This window comes from Gracilinanus agilis, chromosome 4 (assembly GCF_016433145.1).
Source record: "Gracilinanus agilis isolate LMUSP501 chromosome 4, AgileGrace, whole genome shotgun sequence".
Taxonomy (NCBI): Eukaryota; Metazoa; Chordata; class Mammalia; order Didelphimorphia; family Didelphidae; genus Gracilinanus; species Gracilinanus agilis.
The window spans coordinates 199,885,738-199,913,483 of NC_058133.1; the positions used below are offsets into that span (position 1 = coordinate 199,885,738).

Below are 27,746 nucleotides of genomic sequence, written 5' to 3' on the forward strand. Positions count from 1 at the left end.
GATTGTCTCAGCCCGCCCGCCGGCCCCCCCTGCAGGCCGCGCCCGGCAGTGCCGCCCCCTCCCCTTCCCTCTTTTCCTTTCCCCTCTCCTCCTCCTCACGCCCCTCACTACATCGGGTCCCATCACCCAGCACACCCAATCTCCTTAGTTCAGTATCCTTCCTGCCTGGCGCCCAGTAGCAGCCCCCATCCGCACAGGTGGGAGGACCTTTTCAGGTCAAGTTCAATCTCACACTTACACATACTCTGCAAGATCCCTGACCAGATCTGGCCCGACCCCTGAGGGAACTTTCTGTGGTAGGCAGAGTTCACTACTTAGAGGCAGCCCTTGCATTCATTCATTCACTCATTCATTTATTCATTTATTCCAAGGTTAATTTTTGAGCCACCTTATGCCAAAATCTGTCTCATTTTAACTTCCTCCTATTAGTTCTCATTCTACTCCCTCATTCTCATCCAGAGAAAACAGAATAAGACTGTTCTTCACATATTTGAAGTCATGGTTCTTTCCTTTCCCCTTCCCTCAGGGCTTCCTCTCTCCCTCTCTCCTCCCCTTCCTCTCTTCCTCCCTCCCTTTCTCTCTCCCTCTCTCTGTCCCTCCCTCCCCCTCTCTTTTTATCTCTCTCTATATAATATATACATATATAATATATATAATTATATATATCTGTCTTCTCTCTATTTCTCTCTGCCTCTGTGTCTGTCTGTCTGTCTGTCTGTTTCTCAACTCATGAGAAATCTGAGACCCAAGGGAGGTTAAGTGACAATAGCTAGCATCATAATTCTATTTTCCCAGAATTATATAACATTCATATATCACGTTAAGCTTTGCAAAACTCCTTACAAATTTTATCTCATTTAATCCTCACAACAGCCCTGGGAGATAGCTGCTATTACTATCCCCATTTTACAGATGAGGAAACAGGTGGATAGGTTAAATGACTGACCCAAATTCACATAGCTAGTGAGTGTTGGAGGTGGGATTTGTACTCAGTTCTTTCTAATCATGAGCCCAGCATCCTATTGGCTGTTCCATGCTACTTCTTGAGCAAATACAAAGGGGGAGTCCTCTGATTCCAAAGATGGTGTATCAAGTACACTGCTTCTCCAACGTGGCTCGTTTACCTCTGCACCTGATGAGATCATAGTCTAGCACCTGGGTGAATTGTTGGTGAAACTGTAGAGTGGTCCAGCCACTCTGGAAAGCACCCTGGAACCATCCGTGCCCCCAAAGTTACTAAACTGTGAATACTCGTTGACCCAGAGATACTACCATATTTGCAACAAAATTTATAGCAGCTCTTTTTGATATAGCAAATAACTGGAAATAGAGGATGCCCATCACTTGGAGAATGGCTGAGCAAATTATCATGGGGAAATATAATGGAATATTATTGTACCTGAAGAAACGGTGAAAGAGTCAGTTGCAGAGAAACCTGGGAAGACTCATGACCTACAGAGTGAAGTACATGGAGCAATATATAATTATGCAGTATAATAACACATATACAATAACATTATTGTTATGAAAAACAGCTTTTAAAGATTTAAGAACTTGCATCAGTGAAATGTCATCCATGATTCCAGAGAATCACTGATGGAGCAACTACACCTCTTCCTGACAGAGATGGATTTAATATGTAGAATGCTGTTGCTCAGTTGTGTCCAACTTTCTATGACCCTGTTTGGGGTTTTCTTGGCAGAGATCCTGGAGCAGTTTGCCATTTCCTTCTCCAACTCATTTTACAGCTGAGGAAACTGAGGCCAACAGGAGTAAGTGATTCGTCCAGGGTCACACAGCTAAGGAAGTGTCTGAAGTCACATTTGAACCCAGGAAGATCTTGATTCCAAACCTAATGATTGCAATCCACATTGGGCAGCCACCTAGCTGCCCAATATGTAGAATAAGATATACATATTTGGATATGGCCAATGTGGAAATTTGTTTTGTTTTACTATGTATATTTTTTACAAGTGTTTTCTTTTTCTTTCTTTTCCTTTTCTTTTTCCGATGGGATGAGAGGAAGATGAGGACTAGGGTTAGGGTAATTAATATCTTCTCCCCAAAAACTAAGAAAAGAAAAAAAGACACTGAAACATTTTTTTAATATACGGAAGAGAATAAAGGTTTGGAAGGATGCAAACAGGACAGCTTTAAAAATAACAAGTTGAATTCATTATATATATGTATATGTATATAATTAAAAATCAAGTTGTACATAATAATAATATGTGGCTAGGTGGTACAGTGGGTAGAGTATCATCCCGGGAGTCAGGAAGACCTGAATTCAAATCTGACCTCACTTCCTATGTGACCCTGGTCAAGTCACTTAACCCTTCATTTCCTCATCTGTAAAATGAGGCAGAGAAGGAAATGACAAATCACTTCAGTATCTTTACCAGGAAGACCCCAAAAAGGTGACAAAGAGTTGGGCACAGCTGAAAAAAATTTACATAATACTTTAAAGTCTTCAAAATATTTTACAGATATCTCTTTTGATCCTCACTACAACCCTGGGAGGTAGATGCTATTATTATCCCCATTTTACAATTAAGGAAATGTTTTATTATTTTAATTGAAATTTTAAAACTACTTAAAATTTACTCACATTTTATTATTTACTGAACAATTTAAAATTTGTTTATTTGAAATTTATTTAAATATATATTTAAAGCAAGATCTTATGATAGAGATTAGTGGTTTCCTGTAAAATCCTCTTTTTTTCTGTCTTATTTTACGTGTAGAAACATTATTTTGAGGGGAAGGTATTCATTAAGTTGAAAATAATAATAATAATAATAATGATAATAGAATTTAGGGACAAAGAGGTAGCATAATGGATAGAGCACCAGGACCTGGGTTCAAATCCACTTAACCTGAGCAAGTTACTTAACCCCAATGGTTTAGCCATTGTCACTCTTCTTATAATACTAAGACAGAAGGTAAAAGTTAAAAAAAAAAGTTCACATTATATATCACTTTAAGATTTGCAAAGCATTTTCTTAATTGCAACCCTCTGAGGTATTATTGTCCCAGTTTTACAGATGAGAAAATTCAGGCTCTGAGTGGTTGAATCACTGGCCCATGGATTGATCACTGGTCCTGGAATCAGGAAGACCTTAGTTTAAATAACTCAGATCCTTAGCAGCTGTGTAACCCTGGGCAAATTGATGAAAAGTCTCTTTTCTGCTTTAGTTTCCTCAACTGCAAAGTAGGGATAATAATAGTACCCACTACTCAGGATTGTTGTGAAGAATAAATGAGACAATATTTATAAGGTGTGTAGCACAGTGCCTGAGACACAGTAATAGTAGATATTTAATAAATATTCCTTCCTTCTCTCCTTCCTTCCTTCCTTCCTTCCTCCTTTCTTTTTTCTTTCCATCTTTCCTTCCTTCCAGCTCAAAAAGGGTAGAATCTAGATGTTGATTTAAGCCCATCACTCCATTCATTATACCATTGTAGTCCAGTTGACAAAGTTTCCATACATTTTGTCTTCTAGTTACTCTCTTCAGTGCTGTCTTTGTACAAATCATTCTCTTGGTTCTGTTCATTTTCATCTGCATCAGTTCCTACAAGTCTTACTATGACTCTTTGGAATCATTTTTTCCCTTATTTCTTAGAGCACAAAAATTACATTTCATTCACATACCACAATTTGTTATCATTCCGCAATTGGTTAGGATTTCCCTTAGATTCTTTTTTTTTTTTTAAATACTCTTACTTTCTTTCTCAGAATCAATATTAAATATCAGGTCCAAGGCAGAAGAGTGATAAGGTCTAGGCAATTGGGGTTAAGTGACTCGTGCAGGGTCACACAGCTGGGAAGTTTCTGAGGCCACATTTAAACCCTGACCCTCCCATCTCCAGGCCTGACCACCTAAATGCCCCTGATTTCCCTTAGATTCTAATTCTTTGTTTTTGCTTTTCCTTCTAATCTCCCCTTCAGGATTAGAAAGTTTATTTTTCTTGGGATTCTTCCCACCCTGATATTACCTTGTCTTAACCCCCATCCCCTTCTTATTCCTGTTTTCCCCCCCATTAAGTTTGACGTTATTTCTACACCAAGCTCTGTGTTTGTGTATGTGTGTTCAATCCTTTGTCCATCCCAACCAAGAGGTTCATCTAATGCCCACCTCCCATCATTTCCCCCATATTCATATAATCTTTTCAAGCATCTCAATTATGAAAAATAGCAAATTCCAATCACTTTTTCTTCCTTCTTTCTATATTAGTGTGTATTCCTTTTACTATTGCTTCTCTATTTCTTCTTAAAATTCTCAGGACAACCGGTTCACCCCCTAGTTTTTTGTTTTTCTTACCTTTTTCAATAACTTTTGAAAACATTAAAGTCCTCATGGGAGGATTGTTTCTTCTCTTCTTAGAATATTAGCACTTCATCATCATAGAGCCCCTTCGAATTGCTTAAATAGATGTACTTTTCTAGGCATCTCTTTTCTCTTAGGTTTGTATTTTAAAATTTCTTTGCAGCTTTGATCTTTTCATCAGAAATGCTTGAAAGCCCTCTCTTCCATTAAAGATCCATTTCTTCCCTTATTGGATGATTCTCAACTTTGCAGGGTAAATTATTCTTGATTGCAACCCAATTTTTTGTCTTTTAGGATATTGTATTCTAAAATCTTTCATTTTTAGTAGGAGCTGGTGGGCCATATTCCTGAGGGAAATTCCTTTGGATATTTGCAATATTTTTTTTTGATGTGAAAATTCTAGATTTTGGCTATGACATTCCTGGGACTTTTCCTTAGAAGGGATTAATAGATTCTTTCTGTATTCACTTTGCCCTCAAGTTCCAATAGATAGAGTTTTCATTTATGATTTCTTGAAATACAATGTTTAGGCCTTTTAAAAAAATCATGGATTCAGGGAGTCCGGTGATTCTTAAATGATCTCTCCTTTACCTTTTTCAGGTTAGTTGTTATTGATATAAGCTATCTTACCTTGACTTTTTTTTTCCAATATTTTGATTTTGTTCTAATATGTCTTGCTGCCTCAAAAGAGTCATTGGTTTCTTTTTGGTCTATTCTAAATTTCAAGGAGTGGGTAAAATTTAACTACTCTCCTTTCTGAGCTATTTACTAGATGTTCAAATTTTTCTTCCAGAGTTTATATGTCATTTAAAAATGTCTTGTTTCATTTCTTCTAGGTGTCAATATAATCCTTGCAGAAAATCCATTTTTTTCCCCTTAAGTATATTCTTGCTGATTTTATAGTTACTTTCTCCTTCTATGCTGGATTTTTGGGCATCTCTAATGCTACAATTGTTTACACTGGTTGATATCTTTTTTTTTTTTTAAACCCTTACCTTCTGTTTTAGAATCAATACTAAGTATCAGCTCCAAGGCAGAAGAAGTAATGACTGGGCAATTGGGGTTAAGTGACTTGCCCAGGGTCACTTTTTTTTTTTTTTTTTAATTTTGAGTTCCACCAACATTGTACACAGTAACAGCAATATTGTGGAATGATCAAATGTGATAGGCTTAAATACTATCAGTAATACAGTGATCCTGGACAATTCAGAAAGATTTATGATGAGGAATATTATCCACCTCCAATGAAAGAACTGTTGGAGTCAGAATGCTGATGAAAGTATATGATTTTTCAATTGTTTATTTGGGGTTTTCATTTTATAATTTTATTCACTTACAAAAATAAATAATATGGAAAGATGTTTTTCATGATAATACATGTATAACCTAGATTGAATTGCTTGTCAACTCTGGAAGAAGGGAGGAAGAGAGGAAGGGATACAATTTGGATAATAAAACTTTGGAAAACTTATGTGGGAATTTGTTATTACATGTAATTGGTAAAACATTTTTTTAATTTTAAAAAATTGAGTTCCAAATTTTCTCTCGCCCTCCTTCCCTGAGATGGCAATTAGATATAGTTTATACTTGTACAGTCATGTAAAACATATTTTCATATTAGTAATGTTAGGAAAGAAAATATAGATAAAAAACAAGAAAAAATTTTAGAAGTTTTTTAAAGTATGCTTCAATATACTGATTCCATCAGTTCTTTTTCTGGAGGTGGATAATATTCTTCATCATAAATCTTTCTGAATTATCTCATCTTGGATTCTTCTATGGCTGAGAATAGCTAACTCATTCACAGTTGATCATTATATAATAAAGCCCTTACTGTTCTCCTGGTTCTGCTCACTTCAACTTGCATGAGTTCAAGTAAGTCTTTCCAGGTTTTTCTGAAAGCATCCTGTTTATCATTTCTTATAGCACAATAGTATGCCATCACAATCACATAATACAGGGAGCAACTGCATGGCTCAGTGGCCTGAGAGTCAGGCCTAGAGATGGAAAGTCCTGGGTTCAAATCTGGCCTCTGACACTTCCTATCTGTGCATCCCTGGGGAAGTCACTCAACCTTCATTTCCTACCCCTTACCACTCTTCTGCCTTGGAACCAGTACACAATATTGATTCTAAGATGGAAGGTGAAAGTTAAAAACAAATACAACCCAATCATATAATACAACTTATTCAGCCATTCCTAATTGATGGACATCTCCTCTTTTTCCAGTTTTTAGCCACCACAAAAAGAGGTGCTATAAATATATATTTTTTACAAATTGGTCCTTTTCTCTTTTCTGTGATCTCTTTGGAACACAGACCTATATGCTATTGTTGATTTAAAGGGTATATAAAGTTTTATAGCCTTTTGTGCATAGTTCCAAATTGGTCTCCAGAATGATTGTATCATCATTTTACAATTCTACCAACAGTGCATTAGTGTCTCAATTTTTCTACATCCCCTCCAACATTTGTCATTTTCCCTTTTGGTCATAGTAGTCAATATGATAGGTGTGAGGTAATTGTTATTCAGTCATTAAAAATTTTTTTTATTTAGAATATTTTTCCATGGTTACATGATTCATAATACCCACCACACTTTTTATCCCCCTCCCCAAAGCCGACAAGCAGTTCCACTGGGTTTTACGTGCATCATTGTTCAAAGCCTATTTCTATGTTATTCATATTTGCAGTAGAGTGATCTTTTAACATCAAAACCCTAATCACATCCCTAATGCACTACGTAATTGATCATATGTTTTTCTTCTGTGTTTCTACTCCCACAGCTCTTTCTCTGGATGTGGATAGCTTCTTTCTCATAAGTCCCTCTGGACTGTCCTGGATCATTGCATTGCTACTGGTAGAAAAGTCCGTTACATTTGCTTGTGCCACAGTGTATCCGTATCTGTGTATAATGTTCTCCTGGCTCTGCTCCTTTCACTCTGCATCAATTTCTGGAGGTCTTTCCAGTTCACATGGAATTCCTCCAGTTTATTATTCCTTTGAGCACAATAGTATTCCATCACCAACAGATACCACAACTTGTTTAGTCATTCCCTGATCAAAGGGCATCCCCTCATTTTCCAATTTTTTTGCCACCTCAAAGAGCATGGCTATAAATATTTTTGTACAAGTCTTTTTCCTTATTATCTCTTTGGGGTACAAACCCAGCAGTGGGATGGCTAGGTCAAAGGTCAGGCAGTCTTTTAAAGCCCTTTGCCCTCTGGATTGGTTGGACCAATTCACAACTCCACCAGCAGGGTCCCAATTTTATTTAGTCATTTTTCAGTTGTGTCTGACTCTTTGTGACTCCATTTAGGATTTTCTTGGCAAAGATACTGGAGTGGTTTGCATTTTCTTCTCCAGCTCTTTGGACAGCTGAGGAAACTGAGGCAAATGGTTAAGCAACTTGCCCAGAGTCCTCCAGCTAGTAAATGTCTGATTAGATTTGAATTCAAGATAAGTCTTCCTGACTCCTGACTCAGCACTCTATCCACTTCACTACCTAGCTGAGGTGGTACCCCAGAGTTGTTTTAATTAGCATTTCTCTAATTAAGAATGATTTAGAGCATAAAAAAAATAAACCTCTTACCTTCTATTTTGGCATCAATATTGTGTATTGGTTCCAAGAAAGAAGAGTGGAAGGGCTAGGCAATGGAGGTCAAATCACTTGCCCAGGGTCACACAGCTAAGAAGTGTCTAAGGCCCAATTTGAACCCAGGACCTCCTATCTCTGGGTCTACCTCTCAATCTAATGAGTCACCTAGCTGTCCTGAGAGCATTTTTTTTTCCATAGAAATATTGACAGCTTTGAGTTCTTCTCTAGAAGGCATTTTTTTCTTTAAAAAATTTTTTTCCCATGGTTACATGATTCATGTTCTCTCCCTCCTCTCCTCCCTCCCTACTCCCAGAGTTTACAAGCAATTCCACTGGGTTATACATATATTATCACTCAAATCCTATTTCTATATTATTCATTTTTGTAAAAGAGTAATCTTTTAAAACCAAAACCCTAAATCACATATCCAGATAAAGAAGTGATATATATATTTTCACTTGCATTCCTACTCCAACAATTCTTTCTCTGGAGATGGGGACATTCTTTGTCATAAGTCCCTCAGAATTGTCCTGGATCATTGCAATGCTTTTAGTAGCAAAGTCTATCCTTTTTTTATTTCTTTTTTTTTTTAAACCCATACCTTCCGTCTTAGAGTCAATACTGTGTATTGGCTCCAAGGCAGAAGAGTGGTAAGGGCTAGGCAATGGGGGTTAAGTGACTTGCCCAGGGTCACACAGCTAGAAGTGTCTGAGGCCAGATTTGAACCTAGGACCTCCCATCTCTAGGCCTGACTCTCAATCCATTGAGCCACTCAGCTGCCCCCAGCAAAGTCTATCCTTTTTGATTGTCCCATAATGTTTCAGTCTCAGTATACAATGGTCTCCTGGTTCTGCTTATTTCGCTCAGTATCAGTTCATTTCCAGTTCTTATAAAAATCAAATAGTTCATATAGAGGGCATTTTTAAAGATTTACAAAGTAATTTCCTCATAAAATCTTGAGATTGGTAGTGCAAATATTTCCATTTTGCAGAAGAGAAAGCAGAAATGATTAACCCAGAGTCACAGATCTAGTCTTAGCACAAGAACAGGAATGTCTCCTGACTCCAAGTTCAGTATTCTGTCCACAACATCCAATTCTTTGGGTAAGATCGCTTGAGCAGCCAGGAGCTAGAAGCCAGCCCACATTTTTCTGTCCACTGCCAAAAGCTGTGCTGCTACAAAGATCTTCCCATCACACACTTTCCCAAGCAGCACACACCTCCCCTCATCTTCTTTTCTAAACATTTGTGAAGTCCTTTCTCTCCCATTCAGTCCTTTCTGCTTATCTCAGCTCATTCTAGGCTTTAGCCTTCCATTAGCACCAAGGAATATTTACCTAGTGCCTGAAGCAAAGGGATTTACTGCCTCCCAAACTCACTCCTAAACCCTCCCAATGTTCCATCCTCTCATCTCAATGCCCCACCTCACTGCTGTGTATATCATCAAACAAACTTATCACCTCTCTCTCCAATTCCACCTCCTTCCCATCCTACCCCTACTTCCCATCCCTCTCCACCCTCTCCCTTCCTTCCATCTCTCTATTCCCATTGGTGTAGCTAGGGGGATAAAGTGCAGGTCTGGTATCAGGAAGACTCATCTTTCCAAGTATGAATCTAGCCTTAGACACAAGTGACTGTGTGACCCTGGGCAAGTCACATAACCTTGTTCGCCTCAGTTTCCTCACCAGTCAAATCAGCTGGAGAAGGAAATGACAAACCACTCCAGTACTTTTGCCAAGAACACTCCAAATGGAGTCATGGAAAGTTGGACTAGAGTAGACTGAAAAAGAAGCCCCCCCCCCAACTTCCAATTCCACTTTCTCATTCTTTATTTCTTCAATTCTCTTTCATACATTCCCCCACTCCCAATCAACATTTCTACATCCTCACTGCCTTTATTCAGATACCTGGGGTTGAGGCTGAATTGGGACTTACCTTTGGTGACAGGAGGCAAAATAAAAAAATGAAAAAAAAAACAAACAAACTCACAAAGGGATTAAGTCAGATACACTCCCCATCTTTTTCTCCACGCCCAACTCCTCTATTCCAACTATCACATTCTAGAAATGCCAGTTCCAAGGGGAAACCAGAGCCCTTTCTGAGCCAAGTCCTTCCCAAAGCCTCCCTTTCCAATCATACATAGAAGACAGAACCATATGGAATTGGGCATCAGATTCATTTATTAGGGTTCATTTTTCTGGGAATTATGACAGAACCAAAAGATCCATGCCCAGGGAGGGCAGCAAGAGAAGCCTGGATTTGGGAGGGCTTGTCTGGCCAGGCTCAATCCTGCCTTCCTTCTTCCACCCTCCACATACCCAAAGAGTGACTTTAGGGATCAGAGGCAGGTGGATCCAGCCAATGGAGAATGGGAAGGGCAAAGAGGGCAGCAAATCCAACTGTAAAGTATGAAAGAGGGAGGAGAGGAAGTATTCATTTACTCGTCTTCTTCCTCTTCTTCTAGGGGTGGGCGATTCCTTTTGAAGAAGCCAACCTGGAAAAGGAGGTGGGAGAATAGAATCATAGAATATTCAAGCTCAGGGACCAGCTATTCCAATATAAAACATTTTATAGAGGAAAAAGACCCAGAGAGGGGCCATTTCAGAGTGAAATCAAGAACTTGAACCCAAGGCTCATAGATTTAAAGCTAGAAGTGACCTGATAAGTCATCAAGTACAATTGTCTCATTGGTTAAAGGAGGAAATTTAGGCTCAAATGAAGAGATATGACCTACCCAAAGTCTTAGCAGAGATGAAACTCTGTTCAGTCTTCCTTCCTTCCTTCCTTCCTTCCTTCCTTCCTTCCTTCCTTCCTTCCTTCCTTCTCTTCTCTTCTCTCCTTTCCTTCCTTTCCCTCCCTCCCTCCTTCCTTCCTTCCTCTTTCTTTCTCCCTCTTCCCTTATCTTCTGTCTTATCTGAATTTGTTGTCCCTGAGTCATTCCAGTTGTGTCTGATACTTTGTGACCCCATTTGGAGATTTCTTGGCAAAGATACTAGAGTACTTTGCCATTTTCTTCTCCAGTTCATTTGAAAGATGAGGAAACAGAGTTAAGTGACTTGCCCAGTATTACACAGGTAGGAAGTGTCTGAGGCCAGATTTGAACTCAGGTCTTTCTAACTCCCGGTCCAGCATTTTATCCACTGTGCCACTTAGGTGCTCCTTTACTTTGCATCTTAGAATTGAGACCGAGTATTGGTTCCAAGGCAGAAGAGAAATATGGACTAGGCAATGAGGGTTAAGTGACTTGCTCAGGGTCACAGAGCTAGGAAGCATCTCAGGCCACAGTTGAACCTCCCATCTCTAGGCCTGACTCTCTAGCCACTGAATCACCTAGCTGCCCCAACAGTTTAACTTAAAGCACCAATCTAAGATTTCAAATACAGGATAAGCAACTGAAGAAGTAGAAATGGGGAGTATGTGCCCCAATTACTCTCTTAATTCTGTCTCCACCACTCCTCCCACCCACCCCTGCCCTACCTTATCCTCAGCAAAACTGAGAAACGGGCCAAAATTGCCTTTGTCTACTTATACTTTTCCCTTTTTATTAATTCCAAATAAACAATCAACACGCATTTACTATGTGCCAGACATTGTGGAGATACAAATAAAAATTGAAAGCAGTTCCTGTCCTTGAGGAGTTTCTATTATTTCTTCTCCCTAGGTTTTGGGGATACCACTGTCTCCTCATTTCCTCACCTATCTGACTACTCTTCTCAGTCTCATTCTTTCTCTCTCTTTTTTTAAACATTCACCTTCTACCTTAGAATTGATTCTAAGTATCAACAAGGGATAGACAATTAGGGTTAAGTGACTTGCCCAGGGTCACACAGCTGGATGATCCAGATTTGAACCCAGGTCTTTGGGTTTCTAGGGTTGGAATTCTATCCACTGAACCACCTAGTTGCCCCTCCAACTTCCCTATTAATGTCAAAGGTATTACCATCCTTTCAGTTACCCAGGCTTGCAAACTAGGTATTATCCTCAACTTGCCATTCTCATGCACATCCAATTCATGGCCAAAGTCTGTTGATTTTATCTTTAAATCATTTCTTGAGTTTTCTTCTCTTCCTTCAGAGGCTGTCGCCTTCTTGGTGCTCACCACCTTATGAATGGATGACCACAGTAACTTTCTGGATGGTCTCCCTGCCCAAAGTCTCTTCCCATTCCAGTCTATCTTCCATTCAGCTGTCAAAGATCTTCCCAAAGTGCAGACCATGTTACCCTCAACAGACTCTAGTGGCTACTGGCTCCCTGATACCCCCCTCCCCCCCCCCCCCCCCCGAGGAAATACAGAATTATCTGTTTGGCTTTGAAGCCCTTCGTAACCTGCCCCCCTCTCCTTTCCAGCCTTATGCCTTACACCCTATCTTGTGACTCAGGGACTCTGGCCTCCTTGGTGTTCCTCAAACAAGACACTCCAGCTTCTAACTGGGCATTCTCCTTGGCTGTTCCCCATGTTTCCCCTTCTCGTCTCTGCCTTTGGCTTCCCTGGCTTCTTTCAAGTCCCAGCTAAAGAGCCTACTTTACAGGAAACCTTTGGCAATTCCCCCCCTCCTCCATACACACCTCCACAGTAATATTTTATTGTGTTTCCCCCCAGTTACATATAGAAATAATTTTTAACATTCATTTTCTACCATTTTGTGATGATCCAACTTCTCTTCTTCTCTCCTTGTCCTCCTCCTTCCCTAGACAGCAAGGACTCAATCCCTCTTATTCTAGGGCCTTCCTTCTGTCGATTATTTCCATTTTATCCTGTATATAACTTGTCTGTAACTAGTGATTTGCATAGTATCTTCCTCATTAGACTGTGAGATCCTTTGAAGGCAAGGATTGTCTTTTGGTTTTCTTTCTAGCTCCAATACCTGCCACATAGTGGGTGCTTAATAAATATTATTGGTGGCAGGCAGCTAGATGGTTCAGTGAATTGAGAGCTAGGCCCATAGAATAGAGGTCCTGGGTTCAAATCTAACCTCAGACACATCCTAGCTGTGTGACCCTGGGCAAGTCACTTAACCCTTGTGGTCTCAGTTTCGTCAGCTATAAAATGAGCTGGAGAAGGAAATGGCAAACCACTCCGGTATCTTTGCCAAGGAAACCCCAAATAGGTCCAAAGAATCAGACATGACTGAATGACAACAACAACAATGGTGACTAATCAAGGAAAGCAAAGAAAGAGAAAGTCAGTTGCGGCCTTCTGATAGACTCATTCATTCCAATGACTGTATTAATGACTTGTCGTAACTGCATCCCTCTCTACTCCCTCTACAGACACGTTGGTGATTTAAGAGAACCAGAGAGCCCACTAGAGAGAACGTGCTTATTTCAAAGGAATGAAGCTCAGGCACAGCATTCTCAGGTGGGAAGGCTTCTGGGACAACGGATGTTCTCAGATCTGGTTATACCACAGACGGGGTGACTGCTTACTCCCACAGCGCTAAAGCCAAACCAGTAGGATATTCTTGCCCCTCCTTACCTTCCACATTACAAGGATGAGCAAGGCCAGCAGCAGGAGACCACATATCACACCCACGGCCACCCACCAGGTGGGAATCTCCCTTTCTTCCAGAGATACCTGAAGCAGCCTGGTCTCCACCTGGGTGGAAATCCCCCCACCCACCCCATCCCATTTCAGAAACGCCCTTCCCATGGGGCAATGACCCAGTGGTCCCCAGAGCAGCTCCCCACAAGGATAAACATATCCCCCAACATCCTTCTGAGGCAAGGATGGGGTCCCTGGCCCCCTCTTCTCCCCCCATCCCATTTCAGAAACGCCCTTCCCATGGGGCAATGACCCAGTGGTCCCCAGAGCAGCGGTTTACCCTTTACTCCCCATATGGGTAAACATATCACCAACACCCTTCTGAGGCAAGGACAGGGCCCCGGGTCCCCACTCTCCCCCATTCCGTCAAGATTTGCTGCTACAATTCCACCCTCCTGAACCAACCACAACATTTCCATGAGGCAGGCTCTCAGCAGGCACATTGTAAGGCAGCCCAGAGACGTTGAACCAGGCTTTAGACTGCAGGACAAACTGGTCCAGGGACCTCTGGGGTGAGAAGGTCCAGGAAGAAAGGGAAGGGAAGGGAAGGAAGGAAGGAAATACAGTTACTCAGCAGAATTTGCGCACCCTGACCTGTCTCCACGCACAGATATGCTTCGTCTCTCCCTAGGATGCCAGCGGTCTAGGGCTGGTGTTCTGCTCTGCTGGCTCCCACCCGAGGTACCTCCAGGAGGCCAGGCATCCATAGAATGGTGGATATGGTGACCATGACCCGCTGGCCTCGCTCCATCTGCTTCAGCTCACACGACACCGAGGTGCAGTGCCAAGTGCTGCAATTCTGCAAGGGACATCACCACGCCACCAGGTTACTCTCTGTTGCTGCCCTCCAGCTCTCTCATTCCCTCCACTCCCAGACTCACTCTTTTCCTCCCTCAGCAGGCAGAAAATGAGGAGTTTCATCACTTTCCATAGACTTAGTGTATATATATATATATATATATATATATATATATATATCCTTTTAAGGTTTGCCAGGCCCTCCATGCACATTATCACACTTGAACTTCACAACATTCCCATAAGGCAAATGCTATTATTATTCCTATTTTACAGATAAACACTGAGGTTAAGAACATGTTAAGGAAAAGGGATTTTAGGGGCAGCTAAGAGGCTCAGTGAATTGAGAGCCAGGCCTGGAGGTGGGACATCCTGGGTTCAAATCTGGCCTCAGACACTTCCCAGCTGTGTGACCCTGGGCAAGTCACTTGAGCCCCATTGCCTAGCCCTTACCCCTCCTCTGCCTTGGATTCTGCCTTGGAACCAATACACAGTATTGATTCCAAGATGGAAGGTAAGGGTTAAAAAAAAAAAAAAAAAAAAAGAGGTGACTTGCTCAGGGCCACATTGAAAATGTCAGAAGTAGAATTTGTATGCGAGTCTTCTGGATTTCGAGCCCAGAAGTCTATCCATGATGCCCGTACACCCTGATGTGCATATATAGGCACACGTACTCATATAGAGAGACGCATAAATACAAAAAGATGTGCACACATGTATCCGCTCTGAAAGACCAAGGCTCAGCCAGGAGGCCCCTGATGGCCCCTTGAGGGCAGGCACAATCTTAAGCATCTTTGTGTCTTTCAAATGCCTTACAAAGGAAATACTTTCACAGGTCAAAGAACTCAGAGGTAGAAGGAACCTTAAAGTTCATCTATTCCAACCCATTGGGGAAGCTTAAGTAATAATAGGTAGTAGAGAGAGTGCCAGGCTTGGAGTCAGAAAGACCTCAGTTTAAATCTGGCTTCAGAAACTTACTAGCTGTGTGATCCTGGTCAGGTCACTTTACCCAGTTGGCCTTATTTTCCTCATCTGTCAAATAAGCTGGAGAAGGAAATGGTAAACCACTCCAGTATCTTTGTCCAAAAAGTCCCAGATGGGGTCTCCAAAGGTTGAACATGAATGAAACAACTGGATAGCAATATTCCAACCCACTGGTTTTATAGATAGTGAAACTGAGGCCTGGAGAAATGGGATTTGACCAAAATCTCACAGAGAGTAAGGAACAGAGTCTAGATTGGAATCTGTTGGACATCAAATCCAGAATTCTTAATAAGTATTTATTGGTCTCTTTCATTCCAACCCTTTCTCCATTCATATAGCCCTCAGGTCTTGCATGGAAAATCCAGTCCACCCAGACTCCATAGCCAGCGGAGGGTCACAATGACAAGGAATCATCATTAGACACACTCGGGGGGAAAAGGCCGCTTTTAAGGAATGAAGCGTACTTGAGGGAGTCAGATGCTGAATGGATAAAAGGGAGCTGAACAAAGGGTTTCCTCCCCAGGTGGCCCTTGTCCCCACTGAAGGGCACAGGGTACACTGGATACATACCCAGAGTTTTGGTTCTTGGAGCTCCCCTAGATGTTCTGGAGTAAGAGCTTCCCTCTTCTCTCGTTCATGTTGGAAATGGGGAGTGGGGGTGGAGCTGGGAACAGGGGTAGGTGGCCCAACTGTCAGCTGCAGAGGTAAAAGCAGAGAATCCTCAGATTCTATGTACAGAACAGATTTTCTAACCTCCCTCAATGGGAATGCTCCCATCTCGCCTTTCACAGACTCACCCAGAAGGTTTCCAAGCTGGAACACCTGACTTTCCACTCCCTATCCCTTGGACCCCCGAAGGCTGCCCCTTCCCTCACCTACTTAAATTCAAGGGAAGTTTTCTGTCTCTCTCCCCAGACCTCCCTCCAGCCCCTTGGATTGGCTGTTGAGTTGTAGAGGTGGAAGATGTCCCATTCAGAAGTTGGGAATTCTGGGACAGCTATCCTGGGCTCTCCTTCCCCTCCCTTCTTTCTATCTTTCTTTTTTTCCCCTTGCTTGAACTTTTCTTTTCTTTTCTTTTTTCTTTTCTTTTCTTTTATTTTTTAGACATATTTTTCCATGTTTCCATGATTTGTGCTCTTTCCCTTCCCTCTTCCCTCTCCGTCGCTCCCAGAGCCAATGAGCAATTTCACTGGGTTGTACAAATGTATTGGATTTCTTTCTGTTTGACCCTAGGGTTCCCTTAGTCACTCCGATCTGCTGTCCAACTTCCTTCCTATTCAACACATCTCTACCCGGCCCTGCCATCCTGGCAGACTTACATTGAAGGGATTGGGCGGAGGTTGAACAGAGCACTGGAGGCCTCCTTGGGCCTGAACATCCAGCACATAGAGCACGTCATCAAACAGGGAACGGCTAGGGAAGTCTATCCAAAGCTGAAGTCCAGTCACTGTCCCTGGACCCTGGTTGTGGAGCTTGGGGAGGAGGAAGAAAGGGAGTCAAGCATGGAGCACCCCACTCACTCCCTCCCCTGACAGGATCATCCTGGCTTCCATTCTGCTACCCTCTCCCCATCCCCTTCCATCCAAACCTGGGGGACTACAGGCCACACAAGGCAAGGGCCTGAAGACACGGGAGATTCTCTTTTCCAGCCCATTCTCTAACCACACTCTACCCAGCTGCTCCACACCTCAAATGCATGTTCCACCTTGGCAGCATCTTCTATCTTGAATTTAATATTCTCTACATTTCTTGAGTATTCATTCACCAGGGTCCCCTCATGGAGTGAAGAGAGCACCAAGGAAGCTGGGAAAGAGTTCCTGACAAACACCAGAACCCCATTGGGCTGAGCCCCCTCTTTTTACTATATACCCTTTCATTTCATTCCAACATCATCCTTCCCATTTCCTTGCCTTTCTTCCCTCTCCTTTCCTTTCCCTTTCCCTCCCCCACCTGCTCCCCCACCTTCCCTTCTCCCTCTCTCCCATTCCCTCTCCTTTCCTTCCCCTTCCCCTGTTTCCCTCCCCTCTATTCCTCCACTTTCCCTTCCCCCTCTCTCCCATTCCCTTCCCTCTCCTTTCCTTCCCCTTCCCCTGTCTCCCTCTCCCCTACTCCTCTACTTTCCCTTCCCCCTCTCTCCCATTCCATTCCCTCCCCACTTCAGCAGCTTTCCCTTCCCTTCAAAGAGCCAGTGTTTCCTCCAGGCTCAGCCCCCTCACCCAAACAGCTCCACATGGGCTTTGGCCCTAACGGGCACTTCTATTTGAAGGGCTTCACTGTTGGGATTTTGACTGTTCTTACTGTTGAGAGAGAGGAAGAAAGGAGATGGAGAGGAGGAAGGTATGCAGGAAGGGCATCATTGCGGGGATAAGAGCATTAGGACTGAACTCCCTTGGGGGACTGTGTCCCTTGGGGACACATCTGGCTTCTTGGAGGGCACAGAAGGACTTGTATCATAGCCTGCAGAAATGGATTTAAACTTTGATGCCCAAGAGACAGACTTGGCCCTGAGAAATGAAGGGAATAAACGTCTTCCTTGGGGGAAGTAAACTGGACTGCTGCTGAGCTGCTGAGCCTTCTTGCCTGGGAGTAGGGAAGATGAAGGGATGAGGCAGTATGGCAGAGGATGGAGCCTCGAAACTGGAGTTTGGAGACCAGAGTTCTAGTCCTGCCTGGGTGACCTGATGTTCTGTACTCTCTGACATCCATTTCATCACCTGTAAAATGAGGGGCCTGGGCCAGATGGGCTCGAAAGTCCTTCTAGGACTTCTGGATGTCCTTTCTAGATGAACATATCAGGCATGTTCCACTGTGGGGGCTGAAGGCACAGATGTATAGAAGAGGGAAACCTCAATACCTCTTAATCTGCAGCATGAAGGAGACACTGGCCCCAGCTTCCTCCAGGTTTCCTACACTCACCAGCATCAGGATTCTCATCTAGAAAGGCAAGAAAGGACCCAGTCAGGGATACTCCTTGTCCTTCATTCCAGCCTTTCCCTCCTCCCACCTTCAGTCCTCTTCTGTAGCTGTGCCCCTTTACCCTGGTATCCTTCTTCATTGGGTTGCCCAATTCACACAGCACTATCTGACTCTCATTCTCTTTCTTCTGGATACAAAGTAGTTTCTCAAAGTTCTGTGCAGGGGAGACAGGGAAGGATTTGAACTCACTGGTACCGTTTGGGACCAATAAACCCAAATGCTAGAATAATAACTACTTTTCAAACCCCACTCCAAAATGGGCTCCAAGTGACGTGTGGGGCTTGAGGGCAGAAGGAGCCTCGAATGCCCTCCCTTCAGCCGTCCACCTAGCCTCACCTTGACATCACTCAGTGCCTGCATGAAATGGGCACCCGGGGGAAGGTGGACCGCCAGCTCGGCCTCGTAGGCGCCCTCCCCCTCGTTGGAGGTGTTCACTTGCAGCTCCAGCACATTGTCTGCCCCAATTAGGAGGGGAGAACCTTTCCTAAAGGAAGCACAGTGAGAGGAAAGCTGGGGGCATGAGCCAGACAAGGGATGACGGAATCATATAGATGCGGTGGGGCACGATGGGCACATATAGTGTGGGAGGGATGAGATGGAGATCAGGCCATTTGGGGTGGTGATAAAAGGAAGGTTCAAGGTAAAAAGGTGTACGGAAGGGGATGACAAGTTGGTTCAGTGGCTAGAAAGCCAGGTCTAGAGATAGGAGGTTCTAGGTTCAAATCTGACCTCAGACACGTCTTAGCTATGTGACCCTGGGCAAGCTTAGCCCTTACCACTCTTCTGCCTTGGTGTCAATACTTAATATTGATTCTAAGACAGAAGGTAAGCATTTGTTGTTGTTTTTAAAAGAGGATAGGTAAAAATGCTCTCCACCTCCAGGAGTAGAAATACATGAAAGCATATGATTTTTCACTTATCTGTTTGGGTTTCTGTTTTGGGGTTTTGGTTTTAAGCTTACTCACTTACAAAAATGAGTAATGTGGAAATATATTTTGCATGATAATACATGTATAACCCAGATGGAATGACTTGCCAGCTCCAGGAGAGGGAAGGGAAGAAGGGATAGAAACAATCTGGATCATGTAACTGATAACTTTTGCGGAAATTTGTTATTACATGTCATTGGTAAAAAAAAAAAAATTAAAAGGGGGACAGGGAAGATGGAAGGAGAGAGGAGTAGATATAACAGAGTTCACAAAATCCGAGCTCAGAGCTGGAAGCCTTGCATACTCCCTTTCAAGCGGGTATTCACTGAATTGAATTCTCATCTTACAGATGAGGAAACTGAAGGCCAGAGAAGTTTAAGTGATTCATCCCAGATCATCGAGGAGTAAAGGGACAGAGGTTGGATGAGAATATGAGATTAGGGATTGAGGGGGGAGGCTGCTCACACGTTGGCAGTGAGTTGTAACTGGGGCACACATACATCATCTTCCCCACAGTCCAGTACGATGCGAGTCTAGAGAGAAAGTTGTTATATCAGGAGTTTGGGTCCAAGACCAAGTAATTTCCCCAGTCTACTTCCTTTGTGTTACTCCCAATTTTAACTGGTCCCCTCAGCCTCACGTCCATTTCTTCTCCACCAGCTCCTTTCTCCTGGTCTGATCCTCCTCTTACCTGTTCCTGTACGTGAGTGTCTCCATTCAGTACAAGGGGCAGGGGACCTCCAGCCCCCTCATTCTTGAGGGACACATTAAGGCTGAGCATGATGGGGCTCAGTTTGTCCCGGAATTCAGCCTCATCCTGGAGGTGAGATAATGGGAGTGGAGTGTCAAGAATACCCTGCCCCTCCATGAAATTCCCATCTCTATTCCCCCTACCTCAACAAGTCCAGTCTCACTACAAGGAGCCATGAAGGCTGGGATAGAAAAGCTCAGAGACAGTGGTGGAAAAATTGGGAATAGGATATTAGATTTGTTTAGCTACCATTTATAGCTATTTGCAACAATTTGACATCAACTGAAATTCCTTAGTGGGCACGGGTGCAATGTCATTCTAGAACCGTATCCTACTGAAATATTTTCTGATGATGCTCTTTAAGCTTCTGACATTGTCAACCCAAATCTTGCCCCTATTCTACCCGCAAGAAGGCCTCGATGTTGTGGCAAATAGGGGTATGTCCACTGCTTAGTTCTAATTCTAGAGTGGTGCTTGATTGCAGAGAGCCCAGCAATAGCACCCGCCGACCCTGTCGTGGTTTCAGCCGGTCCAGCTGCAGCTCAGCATTTATACCTGGACACAGAAGAAAGGGGGAAGGAGATGAGCAAATACCACCGTAGGCAAGCTCGCCATCTGTGCCCAAACCCGTGCTCCCTAAATCTGGGCAGTGACACTCACGAAGCTTCTTTGGGATTCTGTGCCCAGTGATGCTGATACACAACTGGATATTGAAACTGGAAGAGAAAAAGGAGTTTTTAAATATCAAGGTCCTCAAGCCAAAGCTTAGCTCATCACTCTCAAGGAGCCATTTCTTTTTTTCTTTTTTTTTTAATCATTTATTAATATTCATTTTTAACATGGTTACATGATTCAAGCTCCTACTTTCCCCTTCACCCCCCTCCCCCCCCGCACTCTCCCCACCCATGGCCGATGCACATTTCCACTGGTTTTAACATGTGTCCTTGTTCAAGACCTATTTCCAAATTGTTGATCATTGCATTGGTGTGGTAGTTTCGAGTCCACATCCCCAATCATGTCCTCCTCAGCCCATGCTCAAGGAGCCATTTCTGTCCTCCCTCCCTTCTTCTCCTCCTCACCAGCTGACTGAAACCGCGGACTTTGGGTCAGGGAGGACACAGTTCTTCACAGCTGGGTTCAGTACCTCTGGCACCAGTAATTGGACGGTGGCCCACACCACAGGCTGAGCCCTAGGGAAGATGCAGCAGGCTCATATGCTTGCCCCACCCCTATCTTAATATGGCCCCTGTAAGTTCAGGGATCCCTTACACATTCCAGGGGTTTAGGGGCATGGCACCTCCACAATCTGGAAAATCCCTGTAAAATCTTTTGGCCCTCTCTTTGTACCGGAGAAGAAGTCTGAATTTATCCTTTTTCTTTTATAGGGTGTTTACAGTAACTTATTGTAAAATTTGGGTTAAGAATTTGGTCATAGGCTCTATGTGGGTCAGTGTTAAGATACCTCTACATTTTCTAACCTTTGTGTGTCATCTGCTGGCTTTCACATTTTGGCGGGGGGCAAGCTTTAACTTTTTACTTATTTTAACTTTAAAAAAGAAATTGTGTATATTTATGGTATCAAAAGATATAATATGTCGATCTTATATAATACTACACATATATTTTATGCATTTCTGAGTTTCTAAATTGTTTCTGTATCATCTGCTGGCTTTTGTGTGCTGTCTGAGATTTCTGCAAAATTCTCAAGAAATTCCCAGCTAATTTCTTATTCTGATCAATGATATATCGGAACCACAATGAGGAAAGTCATGATGTGGAAGGGATACCTATACAGACTTTTCTTTTAAGCCCTTACTTTCCATCTTAGAATCAATACTATGTATTGGTTCTAAGGCAGAAGAGTGGTAAGGGCTAGGCAATGGGGGTTAAGTGACTTGCCCAGAGTCACACAACTAGGAAGTATCTGAGGCCAAATTTGAACCCAGGACTTCATGCCTCTAGGTCTGACTCTCAATTCACTGAGCCACCCAGCTGTCCCATCCCCATACATACTTTTTTTTTTTTTTTAAACTCATACCTTTCACCTTAGAATCAATACTGTGTATTGGCTCCAAGGCAGAAGAGTGGTAAGGGCTAGGCAATGAGGGTTAAGTGACTTGCCCAGGGTCACACAGCTAGGAATTGTCTGAGGCCAGATTTGAATCCATTTCCTCCTAACTCTAGGCCTGGCTCTCAATCCACTGAACCACCTAGCTGCTCCCCCTCCATATATACTTTTAAAGGGGGTCACAGAGTTCTTATGAGGACTGTTCCATGCCAATGCTCACCTGTATACAGCCACTTGGTTGGCTCCAAATGCCCCCACCAGCAGGTCTGTAAGCACAGGAGATAGTGAGAAATGAAAATATTGCACATGGAGACTATGCCTTTCTCTGCCCCAGTTTAGAAGTTTTGCCAAGAAAACCCTAAATGGTGTCACAAAGAATTGGAAATGACTGAAAATGACTGAATGACAAGCGTAGGCAGTGGGATAGAATGATTTCCTAGACGCAGTGTTCCCTGGCATTGGGAGGCAGTGTCTGAGGAACTGTCCTATCTGTTTTAGGTCTGTCCCAAGAATGATCACACTAGATTAGAATGGGGGCAGCATGGTAGAAACAAGGCAGACACCTGGGTATCCATTGGCATCGATGTCAGTGGCCCCTTTCAGGGCAAAGCCAAAACCGGAACCTTGGTGGAAAGGGCTATCTAGAACCTGGGATGGGCGTGGGCTCAGACCTTCATCCTGCCCCCGGAATATGAACACTCGGCCCTGTCCATTGGAGCCTCCAAATGGGGCCCCTACTGCTACATCTGAGAAAGGAAAGAGAAGCAGTTATTATGCTTTTCATCCAGCATACTCAGAACCCAGGTCTCTTCTTCCTTTTCCTTCTTTTGCGTTTGACCTTACCATTGTACCCATCCTGGTCCAGATCACCAAGAGGAGCAATAGCTGAGCCAAAACGCCCATATAATTCTGTGCCAGTCAGATGCTTGGGGTTGCTCAGGGTGTGTGGGGTTCGCAGTTGCAGATAGATGTATACACGTCCTACTTCTGCCAACTTTCGGTTGGCTCTATGCTCCATGAAGAGTGGGGCACCTACCAGTAGGTCATCTCTCCTATTAAAAGGTGTGTATTGTCACTCCAAAGAAGAGGAGAATAGGACAGCATCTCTAGCAGGGGGATATGGGAAGGGTCTGAACTCAACCCCAGTCTCATTTTGAGAGGCTAGACCAGTGATTCCCAAAGTGGGCGCTACCGCCCCCTGGTGGGTGCTGCAGCGATCCAGGGAGGTGGTGATGGCCACAGGTACATTTATCTTTCCTATTAATTGCTATTAAAATGAAAAAAAAAATTAATTTCCAGGGGGCTAAGTAATATTTTTTCTGGAAAGGGGGTGGTAGGCCAAAAAAGATTGGGAACCACTGGGCTAGACCTTTTGAAATGCCAAACATACTGCCCAATAGGATACTTCCCCGAAGTGGGATTTCACCCCTCCTTACCCATCCCTGTTGATGTCGGTCACGGCCACTGTATGCCCAAAATATGAAGCAACCTGTAGGGATATGTTATTATATATGGGATATGTATTACATTCCAGGGTTTCTATCTCCTTTTTCAATTCAGGGCAATGCAAATAGTCCTCAGCATCCAGACACATCCCTGCCCAGTGGCCTTGCACTCAACATTGACAATGGAACAGTGTATGAACAGGCATAGCCCCTCCCATCCTCGGACTGCCCTCTCCCACCAGCCCAAATCCCTTCTCCCCATCCAGGCTCCCTTTTCCCCCAACCTGCTCTCCTTGAAGCAACTGTAGGATGCTGTGGTTCTGGTAAAAAATTTCCACCTGTGGGGAAGTTAGAGGCCTCAGTTCCATTACAGACAGGGATACGTGTTTGGGGAAACTAGGGGCCTGGCAGGAATTATGAAGGCTCCTCTTAATTGCTGGCTCCACTATGGGGAATCTAGCCCATCACAAGGGCTTTTCTTAACCACTGGTCCAATTAAGGGATGGTCTAGCAATAGAAAAGGTGATGAGAAGGAGGAGAAAAAAGATAGATCATTCTGGAGTTGTGGATTGAGAGGACTAAGAGGGGAACCGATTTGGGGGAGAGGAGAGATGGTGATGAAAATAGGAAGACTGGGACTTACCGCTCCAAGCGTTGTGCTCCAGTTGGGGACACCCAGTACATATTCTGCAGAAGAATAGCCCAGCCCCTGAGCAATTTGGGGTTCATGGTCGGGGTCTATCTAGAATCACCCCTCCTCCTCCATATCTTAGGCACTTGGAAATGCCTCCCTCTTCCCTGACCTCCCCGCCTTCAGCAAGAGCCCTTGGTTGGGTGGATCTGCCTTACCTGTATCTTTAGGGTTTTCATTAAATTCTCCTACAGCCACAGAGTACCCTGTGGACAGGAAGTATTCAGTGACATTGACCTATCCCTGCCCTCCCCCCAGGGGGAAAGGATGAAAGGAAGGAGTGATAAGAAGAGGAGGGATTAGAATAAGTATAGGCAAGATGATGGACCTAGGAATTATCCAGGTATTAGCCATGGGGTGGGAAATATGGAAGGGCCACATTACCCCTGTAGGCGTCCCGGTGCTCAGACTCAAAGACGTCCTTGCTCAGGCGCTGGGAGGGCACAGTCCAGAGAAGGGCAGATGGGGTGTAGCTGGACACGATGTCAGAAAGCTGAGCCCGGGCTAGCAGACCTGGTGAGTGAGAATTGTTTTTTGTTCTAGATGAAAAGAATTGCATTTATTCATTCAACAAGTATTTATTTGGGCCTTTTCTAAATGCTAGACACTGAGTCTGGGGCCAGTGAAGGCTTTCTCTGCTGCAACACTGCCTAGCCTGGGTCCCTGTCTTGTAGGGGTGGGGGGTGGATGGGGAATCAGGGTCAGGGAACCTGGGTTCCCAGTCTACTCATTCAGGGTGCCAAGGACGGTGTCCTGACACCTGTCGCCCCTGGGGCACAGGGGAAAACTTCACAGAGTAATCAAATGCTAGGAGAAGAGGAAGGGAGACCGAGTATGGGAGGGACTAATAGGGGAAGGACGGTACCTATGAAATAGTAGCCTCCAGGAGCCCCCAGGACCAGCTCTCCAGACTGAAAGGGAATCACAGAAGAGAAAAGGGAAGCTTTAGGCTGACAGACACCTCCCACCCCACCCCACGCCTGCTCCAATTCAATATTTCAAATCAAAGCAACATTTATTAAGGCCCTCTGATGGGCTAAGCACCCTTTGGGAATGGCTACCCTCTCCCTCATTCTAATTTCCCTCGTCCTCAGCTCTGGTACCGCTCATTCACCTGGGTGATGGTGGAACTGAACCCTACTTCACAGTAGCGCAAGTCTCGGCCTGGATGGGGTTAGGAAGAGAGAAGATGCTGAGAACTGAAGTCTGGTCAGTTACATACCTGACCAAGAAGCCCCGCCCAGCCACAAAGGGGTGGGACCAAGGGGAGGGACGGGCCACCCTCAGGGCCCTCCTCTGAGGCGTGGCCACTTCTGGGGAGAAGCCCAGGAGAGGGGACTAGGTCTGGTAGCAGGGGTTTGCAGTTGCGGGGCGAGGGCCAAGGCTCACGATAGTTCCCCAAGTAGAGCTGATTCATGGCATTCTCTCGGCACGGAGCGTACTCTGCCCGACGGCCGCTCTTGGGCTGGGCCACGTAACAACTCCCAACAGGCGTCTGTCCGGCCTCCTCGGTCAGCTCCAGCGCATTCCAGTGCTGCCAGGGAGCGCACGCCTGGCGGAGGGGATGGGGCGGTGCTCAAGGACTCTCCTCTCAGCAGCCCCCCTCACCCTAGGGGCTCGTGGTATGGCTCTCCCTTCCCCTCTCTGCCCCTTCGTCACCCTTGCCCGCGAGACCCAGCATTCACCCAGTGCTTCTTCATACCATTCTCCTGCACACTTGCCCAACCAGTGCCCAAGCTCTAGCTGTTGTACCAGTTCTATCCACCTGCCCAGTCCCCATCCTTTCAGGACCCATGCTTGCCCAGTGCCCACCACAATGTTGTCCTTCCAACTGACAACGGATGCACCAAGGCCCTGTTTGGTCTTGAAGGTTTTGAAGGTGACGGGCCCCACCTTGCTGGTTTGATCCTCTGGAAGGGAGGAGAGAAGCCCGGTTGGAGGTAAGCAGCCACCCCTTTCCTGGTCCCTCTGTCTGCCCGGCTCTCCTCCCATCAAAGGCCTCTCTCCTAGCGGAGTTGAGCTACCGCACCTCCTGGCAGCATTCCCATCTCCTCCCCTTCCCAGGGCCCAAGACTCACTGAGATCAAAGGTCAGGGGGCTGCAGGAACTGCCCTGGGCTGCCCAGGGACACAGGAACACACCTCCAGTCTCTTCCCCCTGGAGGCCTACAGCCTGTGGGGCTCCCACCACAATGCCAATGCTGCAGGCAGAAAGGACCCTGAGCTGGGATCAACTGGTCAGCATCACCAACGGGGAATGGGCCAGGAAGATGATGCTGATCAAACATTGTGGAGAGAGGCTGGGGCAGGGATTCATAGTAATTAATTTAAGAAGGGTTTTGAGTTCAGGGAAGATAAACCTTAGCATGGGGTGTGAGCTGGGGGGAAGTGTAATGATACATTGGGACACCACAGTCTAACTCTCAGGAGAATAAAGGTCTGCCTTCAGTTCCTTTTCTTTTCCTGCCCAGCCTGAATTCTCTTCAGGTATGTTTTCTTGCTGACCATAGTATGTCCAGGGCCCCTTACATATGTGCTCTTTCAGGCCAGAGCCTGTGATGCTTTCCCACCTCCTAACACAAAACTTTTATCTCTGTCACTCTCAATCTTTTGGAAAGGTCCCCAGGCTACACAAAGGCCATTCAAAGCCCTTCCCATAATAAGGGCTGAGTGTGGGACTTCCCAAAGATAGCTTTTAACAAAGAAAAACTTCATTCACACCTGGAAAGAATGAACTGTAGAATTTCAGGCTCTGGATTGGTGGGTGGACAATCTGAGGGACCCATGTATGGTGCTCCTATGGACGAAGATCTGTCCATGCCCCTGTACTATCTGGTCTGCCCAGAGCCCTCACTCCATTCTAGTTTCCCTTGGCCCAAGACTCACCCTCCATAGCCATCCTGGTAAAAATCCAAAGCAAATCCAAAGTGGCTGCCATTGGGGCCAACGTAGAGGGTTGGCCATGCAGGATCCAGGTTCAGGGCCCAGGCAGGGGGAATACCACCGGGCACCAAAAGCAGGTGTGTCCATCCCAAGAGCCATAGAGCAGGCAACGGGCACTGAGTTCTAGCCATCCTCCTCATGCTGATGCCTTCTGAATGGAACTCTTTCAGATCAATTCTCCTTTTCTCCTACCCCAGCCCTGCCAACCTCAGGAAGTTGCTCCTTATCAAACTGGTCCTCAAAATAACTCATTGAATGACAAGAGATGAGACAACAACCCCATAACCACCGCCCACAGAGTGTGATGATTTAGGTAGGGAAAAGCACCCAGGGAATGAATGCATTGGGCTGAGATTCAGAACTCCTGAGTCCCTTGGGAGTTGTGGCACCCTATGGTTTGGGAGCAAGATTTAACCTTCTCCCTGATGAAGAAAATACTTATTTTTCCCTTTCCCTTCCCCCAACCTCTCTCCTTGAAAGACAGATAAAACAGGGTAATATCAGGAGCAGCTGTTTCCTTGCTTCTTATTACCAATGACCACAACCCTCTGGCTTCCTCTAAGGAGATGGGGTTGAGGTTCAATTCTTGCTTAGTTGATTGGTCTAAGCAAATCATGAGTAATAGTGCCCAAGGCCTCTGGTCTTTAGCCTGCTCTGGCCACTCAGAAGAAGACAGAAAGTTGAACCAGTGTGAAG

The 27,746-nt window shown here is 44.6% G+C and overlaps 1 protein-coding gene across 1 annotated transcript; it reads right to left on the minus strand.

Moving 5' to 3' along the window:
* Positions 1-10,092: 10,092 nt before the first annotated feature.
* Positions 10,093-27,181, minus strand: ITGA2B (integrin subunit alpha 2b). Its single transcript, XM_044672301.1, has 30 exons — positions 26,994-27,181; positions 26,187-26,308; positions 25,921-26,018; positions 25,498-25,660; positions 25,223-25,272; positions 24,974-25,019; positions 24,493-24,621; positions 24,267-24,314; positions 24,061-24,104; positions 23,702-23,755; positions 23,409-23,461; positions 22,816-23,024; positions 22,536-22,718; positions 22,193-22,238; positions 20,984-21,094; positions 20,565-20,620; positions 20,308-20,459; positions 19,845-19,970; positions 19,619-19,686; positions 18,561-18,708; positions 18,286-18,378; positions 18,103-18,182; positions 17,465-17,545; positions 16,936-17,065; positions 16,568-16,720; positions 15,819-15,944; positions 14,152-14,265; positions 13,872-13,973; positions 13,401-13,520; positions 10,093-10,418 (listed from the first exon to the last, which is right to left on the minus strand). Exons 1-30 carry the CDS (start codon positions 27,179-27,181, stop codon positions 10,362-10,364), a joined length of 3,150 nt encoding a protein of 1,049 aa, XP_044528236.1. The 3' UTR covers positions 10,093-10,361.
* Positions 27,182-27,746: the final 565 nt, after the last annotated feature.